Source organism: Zalophus californianus, chromosome 5, assembly GCF_009762305.2.
Source record: "Zalophus californianus isolate mZalCal1 chromosome 5, mZalCal1.pri.v2, whole genome shotgun sequence".
Taxonomy (NCBI): Eukaryota; Metazoa; Chordata; class Mammalia; order Carnivora; family Otariidae; genus Zalophus; species Zalophus californianus.
The window spans coordinates 50018412-50030491 of record NC_045599.1 but is presented as its reverse complement, the minus strand read 5'-3'; the positions used below and the strand labels follow the sequence as shown (position 1 = coordinate 50030491).

The 12080-nt window shown below is 37.0% G+C and overlaps 1 protein-coding gene across 5 annotated transcripts in view; it reads right to left on the bottom strand.

Moving 5' to 3' along the window:
* The window catches only part of SREK1 (splicing regulatory glutamic acid and lysine rich protein 1), a 41397-nt gene that overhangs the window by 13930 nt on the left and 15387 nt on the right, over window positions 1-12080 (bottom strand). For 4 of the 5 annotated variants that reach the window (XM_027607224.2, XM_027607223.2, XM_027607226.2 and 1 more), the window contains 4 exons: window positions 6948-7112; window positions 6628-6806; window positions 5311-5441; window positions 4321-4435 (listed from right to left, as the gene is read on the bottom strand). In XM_027607224.2, the coding sequence (XP_027463025.1) occupies window positions 4321-4435; window positions 5311-5441; window positions 6628-6806; window positions 6948-7112 (590 nt within the window). Of the gene's footprint in view, window positions 1-4320; window positions 4436-5310; window positions 5442-6627; window positions 6807-6947; window positions 7113-12080 lie in introns of those variants that run through there. The other variant, XM_027607228.1, reaches the window with a different exon arrangement.

Below are 12080 nucleotides of genomic sequence, written 5' to 3'. Positions count from 1 at the left end.
TTTCACAAGAAATAGTGGTTTTCTGGCTCAAGAGTTTCTCTAACTGGCTGTGTGATGTCTGTCATAACATATATTAAGAATGTATAAGGAAGCAGAGTACTAATTACGCTGCTAGTGTGACAAGAAAATAAACATTACTCATGAGTTGAAGCTATAGATAATTAAATGTTGGATTTGCAAGACCTCTTGATTTTATAACTATATAAACATAGCTATTAAAAGAAACTTTTTAAAGATTTTATATATTTGAGAGTGTGAGCATGATCAGGGGGAGGGAAGGGCAGAGGAGAAGGAGGAGACTCCCTGCTGAGCAGGGAGCTCAACACGGGGCTGGATCCCAGAACTCTGGAATCATGACCTGAGTCAAAGGCAGACGCTTAACCGACTGAGCCACCCAGGTGCCCCCTAAAAGAAACCTTTATTACTGGAATTCTTGCGGGAAAAATAACGATTACTCCAATTCTGAAATTCTCTAGGCTCCTTATTCCCACTGAAATAATGCTTATATAATGTGATTTTTATCCTAGTAACTATTTATTAAAATATAACAAAACTGAATGCACACAAATAACAAAATGACGAGACTCACCAGCTCTGGAGTGAAACAATCTGGCTCTGACACTCAGCTCTGCTACATACTAGCTTTGAGAACTCTGGTTACTCACTTACCCTAAGCCTAGTTTCTTCATCTACAAAGTTGGAGAATCATACCTACATCACCTAGGCCTGTAATGAGGACTAAATCAGATGACACATGAAAGACTGCCTAGCAGTCTCGGGCACAGAGTAAATGTTCAAAATAATTCTTAACTCTCAAGATCATCAGCATTAACAATTAACATAAATGAAAACTTTAAGTTACAGCTTTATTTATTCCAAGGAGATCAAATGAACTTCCACAAGTATGCTTTATATAATTAAAATTCATCTTGATAGTCATGTTTTCATGAGTTAAGTTAAAACAAAGATCTATAAAAGAAATACATACAGTTAAATTCTTGTGGTATGCTAAGCCAGAAAAATCTTGAGACAATTTTCAATTAATAATGAAATCCTGTTTTTTTAAATACACTTTTCAGTTAGTTAAAATGTTTCCCAACAGCTAATTTTCAACTGAACCACTCATCTATTTTATGGCTTTAAAAATTATACATTTATCTTCATACCCTATTTTCAATACAAGAAGATAAGCCACAGTTTGTTGAAATCTTTATTACTAATAACCCAAGAGACAATCGGGCAAGTGGTAGGTAAAAGCAAAACCGCAAAACTTAAGACATTTTAAATCCATTTACAGACATCCACATAAGGGAAATGTTTTATAAGGCCTTTGCTTCTACGCACTTAATAGGAAGTCTTTACATTTCTGTTCTAGTTAACCTTGCTAAAAATATACATAGTAATTTTGTTTTCCTCAAACACTGCTTTCCAACCTTAATTAAACAAAGAAACACCTTTTAAAAAAGTAAGTGTAGCTTTAGGAAGTAAGAATTAATTTTAAAAACACTGATAACTTGGCTTCCCACCTTACCCCTACAGGTCCTCAGAGTTTGGAAGTCCCAAGTGTAATTACTGTATTTTAATTCTGACATTAAATATTTTCATGTCCCTATTTCACCCACTAGTCACCTCCAAACAAGTGTTCTGATTAGGAATACTAAAAGCTTCAAGTTAAGAGCAAATCTAATCCAACCAAAGAGAAAGACTTGAGTTATCATTAGGAGATCTCAATTCAGCATAATGTGCAAAATCACATTTATAAATTAAACTGTACATACAGGGCAACTTACCATCATGTCTCATCAAAGTTCAACTCTAAGTCTGCTTAATTAAAATATTATAAAATGTCTTATAGTTCCCATGCTGGTCTGTCAAGGTTACTTAGCTTTAAAATATAATAATTACAGTACTACCCACCTTTTCTAACACTGTCCTTTGAAAAAAACACATATAAAATTTTGAACAAAGTCAAAATACATCTCCCTGGTCCTAGCCAAGATCACAGTGACAAGAAACCCCTTCCTGCCTCCTACTATACAAGGGGAAGGAACAAGGAAAGGATAGGGGCTGGAGGGAGGTTCCAGAAGCATCTGAGAATGCTGAGAAAGTAGAATAGGATGGGCCTTCAAGAGCGAAGGCTCCTGCAACTCATACTCCTGCTAATAAGTCTAATGGGGCAGAGCCAGAGCTGAGGGTATCAAATCCCACTAGCAGGGGAAGCCAAGAAATGCCTGCCATCCCCCTCCCCTACCAGGGAAGATCCTTCCATACCAAGATTTTTAAGTCAAATGTTTTCAGTTAAGGGACTTTTTTTTTTCCCCTTAAAAAGAACCTTTCTTCTTTTGTATTTCTTTATGAACTCACTAAAGGCTATATGTGTTTCTGTACATGTATAAAAATAGTATAAATAAAGTATAGTAAATAGTATAAATTTACACACTACATAAATATGACAGTGTTACAAGACAGGTAGGTATGCCAAAAGCAAGTAATTTCCAATGCTACATAGTTAGACAAACCTACAGGAAAACATTCTCATGAATTAAGAACAGTAATTAACAAATTTCATTTTAGACTGAAAAACCCTTCCCCTACTAACCCCTAGAAGGGGAAAATATCCAAATATACCTAAAATGATAAAAGCAAGCACCTTAAAGCAGAGTTAAATAAATCTGCTCCAACAGATAAATCTTCACAGAGATTATCAAGGAAACAATGATGTTAATCAAGTTTTGCTTTTTTCCAGCCTTATAAAACCACTAAGGTAGGATATTTGGAGCACGGCTCTTGTAATCAACACAAAATGAAATTCGGGTCATTGGTCTTTTTCCTCCTCAGAAAAGAAGTAATTACTCTTGAGCTCAATTTTATATTTCCTTTATCTCCTTTACGTTCACCACATCCTGTCAACCTGTAGAAATGTCCACAATCTAGTGCCACTGCTTCTATACCACTTTCCTTCTCCAGCACTGGCTTCTGTTGCTCTAACGTATGCCTTGTACATGCAACAACTTCCTTCCCTTGGACCTGAACTTGCCTTACTGGAAGCCCTTGAAGGGAGACAGTAAAACTAAATCACAAAAGAGACCTTACAAACGAAGAATAATGTAAAAGTATACACCTTGATATCACAGAAAAACAGACTAAACTGAGCCTGCTGATGAGGTTCAACATACAGCACACCGGTTCCCTTTTCCCCTCCTCTCAAACCTTCCTCCTTCTCCAATACCACCACACACACCGTGCACACACACACACACACACTTTTCTCTACATCTTCTCTTTAGACCTACGTGTGTACATATTAACACGCAATTGGGACCCACCATATACATTCTCACATTTCAGTAACACCTCCCACATCTTAAAGAAGACAAAATTTTTCACTTTAAACACGATTCTTAGGGCACTTCCAAATCAAAATGCTGTTGCAAGTTCACATTTCGAGGTCCACTTCAGACTAAGTACAACACAACAGATTTTTTATTTATCATTATTTTTTAGATTTTATTTATTTGACACAGAGAGAGCATAAGCAGGGGGAGTGGGAGAGGGAGAAGCAGGCTCCCCACCTGAGCAGGGAGCCCAATGTGGGGCTCGATCCCAGGACCCTGAGCCGAACGCAGACACACTTAACCCGCTGAGCCACCCAGGCGCCCCCACATTTTTTTTTTTTTTAAATTAAAATGACAGAACTATGTTCCAAAGTAAGATAAACAGAACAGAAACAGAGCTTAAGCATAATACAATAGCTGGAACTAAAGCTACAAAGTTTCTGCTGTGTTTCAGGTCCCAAAGTGGGTGCAGGAAGCTCTTATTATCAAGAATACCAAAGATTTAAAGCACCTCATTTGACTCATGGAACTAGAGATAGGTAGGTACTGGAATCCAAGATATGAGGTGCTACTCCCCCAAGCCTTGAGTAGCCGGGGTGCAGGGGGGAGGCACAGAGAGCCACAACAATAGTTCAGCATCACCATACATATATATTCCCTTTTCTCAAGAAAAAGAATGAAAAGTTTCTGCCAGTCCTCTATAAAGAATAGTTTATTCTTAGAAAAATCAGGAATAGAGCACCTAAAGATAGAAAACCAACTTCTGAAACAGAAAATTGAGATAATAAAAATTATGTATCAATTAGATAAAATTTCATTCTTAACTACACTATTATAATTAAAGCAACATTTAATGATAAGCATAATTCCGGGTGAGCTCCACTGAAATTTCTAAATTCTGATACATAAACAAAAACTCAGAAAATCTTAACTATTTTAAATACCAGACCAAAAAAATTTTAAATATGATAGCAGAAATTCTCACCTGTGTTTTGACTGTGATCTTTTTCGTCTAGAATGGGATTTTGAGCTAGACCTGGATTTTGAACGAGTGTGGGAACGAGATCGACCGCCTTTTCTTTCATTGCTCTTTCCAGACTCTGGGAGGAAAAAACCACTTTGCAGTGTAAGCTCAGAACAATTAAAGATCCCAGTTAATAATCAGGCACAAGTGGAATGTACCACATATAGTGCAAGGGGCCTACTCTCTGTACATCCTCCTCCTGTGCAATTATCCTTCAGAAACATCCAAGAAAGTCATTGCATAAACTCGTTGAGTGCAGCCACCCTGCAGCAGTACATATAAACCAGATGATTATAAACAGCTGTTCGTAATATTTTGTTGCTGCCATAATGTACGATTATAACATGTCTGTAATTCCTATGACAGTGATTTTAAATCTTCTCTCCATTTATTTTGCTAGCAGTGAAGCTTAAATTCTGAGTGCTAATGTAGAAAATTTGCTCAACTGTAAACCACCTAGACATTTTTAGATTGGATTTTTAACTTTCCATAAGCAACATAAAAGTCTGAATAGGTGTTCCTTTACCTTGCTAAAACAGTCTGTATTTTGCCAATCATGGGCTCTCTTTCCTATTTTTAAAATGAGAACTGTGAAGGAAAGTGAACCTGCTTGATTATAACCTTTTGATTATATTAATTCTTACTTTTAGCCTCACAGTAACATTTATACTTTGCTTTAAGCCAATCACTTGTGAGCACTGACTCTGCTACAAAAACATACAGATCTGATTAGCTCAAGCTAATGTGCAATTCAGTATCATAGGAAAACACAACATTTGTGCTAACCAGTTCTTTGACCTTTGACACTAGTAAGTCACTTACTCTTTCTCGAGTTTCAGTCTTCTTGTTTGTAACATGGAGGGACTAAACAAGATAATTTCTAAAATTCCTTCCAGTTCTATGGTTCTATGATCTTAAACTGCAACCTATGTAACAACACTGTGGCCTTACCTGGTTCAATGGCTGCTGAGATAAAGGACTGAGCCTCTCGTACTCGCTTCATTACTTCTTCTAACTCCTTAGCTGCAGCCTGAGGTGTCATCTCAGGGGGTTTTACTATTGCATTGTTGGAGTGATTAATTCTAAATTAAAAATATTAGCATATCACAAATACACACCATATTTTACAAAACATGAAACAAATGTTTATGATACACATATTTATAAATCTGAGGACATCTCGAAAGCACATTAAGAATGATACAGCTAAATACAGAATAATCAAAACCATGATTAATCTCATTATCACTCATCTTTATCTCTTGCTAACAGAGCCAAAAGCAAGGAAAAAAGAAAGAAAAAGTGAACCCTAGCTGACTCCTTAACAACTTGAATATACCAGGACAATTGCTTTTCCACACAACTTAGAATTATAATAAATTACATGCTGACACCAATATTAAAATGCATCATTTCTCATCTTGGATCATAAGATTTTGTCGGTATCTCTGCACGCTGGGAGGATGCAGGAGAGGCTATATATGTGCACAATTTCAATCAACCTTGGACCATGGGTGAGTCAGATACAGTTTTGAACGTGGGAGGCACCTGATAAAACTCTTCCCTACTAGGTCAGAAGGGGTTTCTCTGATGCACATAAATGATTCTGGCGAGTCTCACTTCACCCCCTTCACACTGAGAAGACAAGCATTCACTAAAAAGATACTTTATCCTTTCACAGCTGAATCCTGATCAAGCTGTATAACTAAGGCAACTACCTATGAAATTTAGATAAAACTGCTGCCTCAATAATCTGCAAGAAATAGAATTTCTGGTCTTGAGAATGTAAAGTCTATACCAATTTTTCATTTTGCAAACAAGGATATGAGAAAGTATTAAAACTCAAATGACTGATTTAAAACACTTCTGGGTACTTATTATTTTCCTCCTGGGATTTTGGATTTATCAAAATTCTTATTACAGTATTATTCTAAGTTCATCTCATATGTTCAATTATCCATTAGTCTAGTCATAATGCAAACCCAATCTGCTTTATTAGAGCTTATGGGAAAAAAACCTATAATCATTATATAGAGTATATAAATAATGTTAATATCAAATTCAATCTTATGAAATAGAAAATGTTTTCAAATACAACTTTAAAGGCTAAAATGGTAACTCATGTATTTCATTTATACTTAACACAAAGTCTTCCTTTCCACAAATTGCCAATTACTATTAAAAAGAAAAAAAAAAGCCTTAATTACATCAGAAATACTTTAAAGTTTTTCCATTATCATTAAAATTTCTTTGTTTAGGGTTTCTTACTTCAGTGGCCTGTCTCCAAACATAACTCCATTAAAAGCAAGGGCCCTTGGTACAGAATTTTGGTCTGCAAATTCCACAAAAGCAAACCGAGTTGGCTGAGTCTCATCACCTGCCATCCGCACAAACTTCACTTCTCCAACTTGTTTAAAAAATTCAAGTAGTTGATCAGCTGTCGTTGTCTGAAGAAACAAAGTCACACTTTAATAAAGTAATTCTTTTTAAAAAATTAGGTAAATATTACTTTATCAATCGATATGACTTTGAAGAAGGGGGAAAGAGTAAGAGGTCCTACCAACTCAGTTTTTTCTTAAATTAGTTACCTGGGAATTCAAATTGCCAACATAGACTGTTCTCCTAATTTCATCAATTTTGGAAGGATCCACATTTCCCATAAGTGGTGGCTGTGGTATTTCTCCAAGTGTTGCAATGTTGGGGTCTAGTGCTGCTGCTGGTATGGCTCCCAAACTGCTAAGGGAAACACCCAACTATATATTAAAAAAAAAGAAAGAAAGAAAGAAAGAAAGAACACATATTTTCTGTTAGTATCAAAGATTACAGTTCTTTAACCTTAAAAAGAAAATGATCAACTCAACAAGAATGGAAGGTGACTAGGGAGTCCCAACTTTAAGCAATGTATATGTCTGAATTATTGAGAAGGAGGTCACAGTAGTTCTGTGTGTAATTAGAAATACAACATAACTCTTAACTATCTGGGTATTTTAACTACTTTCAAACTTGAAACTAAAAATAGTCAATTCTCAGCAGTTATTCACAACAGTTATGTCCTATAAAGTTGCTATATGAGTATTATGCCAATTTCACAGATAAAGAAGACCTACAGAAATTAAATAATTTTCCCAAAGCTACTCAGCTACCAAGTGGTAAAAGCAAGGTACTACTATGCACAGACCAGAACTGAAACAGGGATAAAGTTTACCTAAGAAAAGAAACCTGAAAAGCTGAACTTACATATACTTTGATGGGAAAAGGACAAAACCTTTGAATGATCTTTTATAACATTACGAAATTCAGTTTTTAGTTCAAGCGTTAAAGAATATGTTTTTAATGTGAACTTAAAACTAGGAAAGATAGAATATCTCAAAATTTGAAAATAGAAGACTTTGCAGAACTAATGAGAAGACATTTCAAGGGGAAAACAGCTACAACTCAGGGTTGTGAGATGAGACCTGCATCAGGCTATGCGCTGGACATGGAGCCTGCTTAACATTCTCTCTCTACCCCTCCCAACCCCTCCCTCTCTCTCTCTCCCCCGCTCCAAAAAAAGAAAGAAAATTTTGAGCACTGACTATACAACGTTACGAAACTAAGATTAAACAAACACTATGTAAAAATACTTCCAAAAGGTAAAAACGTAAGTTGATAAAACAAGTATCAATTACAGGTGTCGTAACGGCCTGTGTATGATCTTTTTAAAATGTCAAATTAGGGGCGCCTGGATGGCTCAGTCGTTAAGCCTCTGCCTTCAGTTCAGGTCATGATCCCAGGGTCCTGGGATCAAGCCCCACATCGGGCTCCCTGCTCGGTGGGAAGCCTGTTTCTCCCCCTCCCACCCCCCCCCTTATAGTGTTCCCTCTCTGTCAAATAAATAAATAAATAAAATCTTTAAATAAATAAATAAATAAAATGTCAAATTATGTCTTACCCTGCTTAAAGTCAATCAATGGCTTCTAATTACCTTTTGAATAAAATTCAAATTCCTTTCCATGGCCCAAAAGCCCTATAATCAGTATGCTGTCTATCCTTCAGCTACACTGACTGTCATTCTGTACCTTGAAGACAAAGTTTTTCCCACCTTAGGGCTTTTGCTTGGCGTTCCTTCTGCCAAAAAACTCTTCCTCAGCTTCCGCCAGCCAAATCCTTCAAGCATCAGGTCACCCATCCCCTCCAAGAGGCTTTCCCTGACTTTATTTTTTTTTAAGATTTTATTTATTTATTTGACAGAGAGAGACACAGCGAGAGAGGGAACACAAGCAGGGGGAGTGGGAGAGGGAGAAGCAGGCTTCCCGCGGAGCAGGGAGCCTGATGCAGGGCTCGATCCCAGGACTCTGGGATCATGACCTGAGCCGAAGGCAGACGCCTAACGACTGAGCCACCCAGGAGCCCCTCCCTGACTTTATATAAAGCTTCACTTACTCTCTACCACATCACTTTTCTTCTTCATAGTATTATATAACCTGTGGTACCTTGCTACTAACATCTTGGATTTGTTGCTCAGCATTACCATTTCGAGTTATCATAGAGTTGTATAAAATATCTTAATTCAAAATGGGTGAGTGATCTCTGAATCAAGGCTACCACCCTCTAAGCCTAGTTTTTCTCCATGGTTTGCTTATGCACTGACACTCCTTTTTTCCCCCAACACCTTATCTTCTATGGTATTATAAGGTACACAGATGTTTGAGGGTCATTACATTAAATTTTTTTTTAAAGATTTTTATTTATTTCAGAGAGAGAGAGAGAGAGAGCAAGCAGGGGGAGCAGGAGAGAGGGAGAAGCAGGCTTCCTGCTGAGCAGGGAGCCTGATCCAGGGTTCGATTCCAGGACCTCAAGATCACGACCTACGCCAAAGGCAGATGCTTAACCAACTGAGCCACCCAGATGCCATCAAATTTTTTTTACTGTGCAAGAGATCATATATCTTTAAGTTAAATCACAAATATGACTCTTATTATTTATCAGTTTTGCATGGATTTAAAGCATTGAGCAAGCCTTTCCAGGCACCCCCAGTTGTCAATCCCTTTGACCTGCAAATTTTCTCCACTGGGACATTATATATATACACATACACACACAAACACACACACACACTTGGAATGCGCTTTTCCAAACCATCTAATCCATTTAATCTTTAAGTTTCTCAAACTTAAAAATCATTCAGCTCTTTTTTAGAAACTTTTCCCTGTCTCTTCTTTTTACTATACCCTTCTGCTACACCTATGCTATTTAATATGGCAGTCACTAATCCCATACAGCTATCTGAATTTTAATTAAAATTCAGGGACTCATTTCAAGTGCTCAATAGGCACACGTTGCCAGTGGCTACCACACTAGATAGTACAGATACAGACATTTTCTGCACAGCAGAAAGTTCTATTGAATGCAAATGCTCTGTAACAATACAATTACCCTTCTTTTAATTAATCTACTTTCTAGCCCTGGTCTAAGAAATTTAAGTACTTAGTTACCCTTTTGGTCTTCGATGGGTTAAAGATGACCTAGGCTCCTGATCTAACACTTCTGACATAGAAACCATGGCCTCCCTGAAAACTAAATGTTCTAGGCAAAGGATGAGTAAGTACAAAAGCCCTAAAGCAAAAACGTGCTTGGTGTGTCTAAGAAACAACAAAGCCAATATAGCTGAAGTAGAGAAAGCCAGGAAAACAGGTAGGAAAAAGTCAGAGAGGTAAGCAGGAGCCAAGTCACAATGGGCCACCTGTCACATTTTCTAATTCGAATTGTTCTTCATAAATTAAATTTCAAAATAATAGATATCTACAGCTGCATTTAAAGAAAAGCATTTCCCCTTAAGGCAAGAAATTAAATAAAAACTTTATGCTGCTGCTCAATAAACCCTAAGAATTGTCAAGATAGCAAAACAATATTTTCTGAAAAAAAGATAGTGATCCAGGAATTAAGGTGTTAAAATATACCAGAATATAACCAAAATAAAATTTTCTAGAACATTTCTAAAAAGTTTAACTCAAACAATCAGATGATGAATTAAAAAGTATTTTCCTGGGATGCCTGGGTGGCTCATTCAGCTCAGGTCATGATCTCAAATGATAAGACGTTGAATTAAAAAGTATTTTCCTGGGATGTCTTGCCTGGGTGGCTCATTCAGCTCAGGTCATTATCTCAGGATCATGAGATGAAGCCCTGTGTCAGGGTTCCTTGCTCAGTGGGGAGTCTGCTTGAGATTCTCTCTCTCCCTCTGCCCCTCCCCCCACTCACACTCTTTCTCTCTCTAAAATAAATAAATACATCTTTAAAATAAAAGGGGGGGTGTACCTGTGTGGCTCAGTCAGTTAAGCATCCAACTCTTGATTTGGGCTCAGGTCATGATCTTGGGGTTGTGAGATCGAGCCCCATGCCAGGCATCACACTGGGTGCGGGACCTCCTTAAGATTCTCTCTCCCTCTGCCCCTCCTCTTTCTACCCCCCTCTAAATTAATTAATTAAAAAAAAAATCCCCCTCACCAAAAAAAAAAAAAAAAAAAAAATTAATTTCCACCAGCAATCACAATGCAGGTCTCCAGCAGTACAAACTTATGCAAAAAAAGACCTAAAATTTTGCACTCTGTTTTTTAACTTTGGTAAATTAACTACCATCAAAGGGGTACCTGGCTGGCTTAGTGAGTAGAGTCTGAGACCCTTGATCTCCAGGTAAGTTACAGCCCCACAATGGGGGTATAACTTACTTTTAAAAAAGGTGGGGAGAGGGCCTGGTTGGCTCGGTTGGCAGAGCATGCAACTCTTGATCTCAGGGTTGTGAGTTCAAGCCCCACACTGAGTGTAGAGACTACTTAAAAATAAAATCTCTAAGGAAAAAAAAGGTATTTTAAAAAATTTACTACTGGGGCGCCTGGGTGGCTCAGTCGTTAATGCGTCTGCCTTCGGCTCAGGTCATGATCCCAGGGTCCTGGGATCGAGTCCCACCTCGGGCTCCCTGCTCAGCGGGAAGCCTGCTTCTCCCTCTCCCACTCCCACTGCTTGTGTTCCCTCTCTCGCTGTGTCTCTCTGTCAAATAAATAAAATCTTAAAAAAAAAAAATTTACTATCATAAAGCTAGTATTAGTTTACTCCCTAATAATCCAATACTACAAAGCTAAGCTACAACTTGCAATTAAGGTGAGTTTTATATTTTGTCTTGTATTCATTTTTGAAGAAAAATGACCCTTCTTTAAGATAAATATGACAAGAGCCCAGTAACAGCAAAATCCTTTTTTAACCCCTCTTAGAAATCACAAAGGAGGTATTAAATTCCTATTTAATTGCACATAGTTAATGAAAAATTATCTTTACCATGTTTTTACCTTGCTGTATTTTCTCAGTATCAGACAAATGCTTCTCTGAGATTCTTTTTCCTGTTACAAAGCTGTGGATCATTTTTATTTTACTTTAATAGATTTAGTCCTCTTGAACTGGGATATAGTTACTAGATTTTCCAATTCCCCATGTGATCTAAAATGCTTAGTTTCGATAAATGATTCTCTAACGAATAATCTATTTTAGTTCTCAATTTAAATGAATGCCCAATTACTTCAGAAAAAAAATTCCAAAAGTCAGTTTAAGTCAGTGATAATGTGGGGGGGGATTAAATAGACATTAAGTAGAAAAATTAAGTAGACATTTTGAATCCTTTTCATTTAAAAAACGATTCAAAACAGAAATAATTTTCTAAGCTCCTTTTCAAATGATTACACAGTTCAACA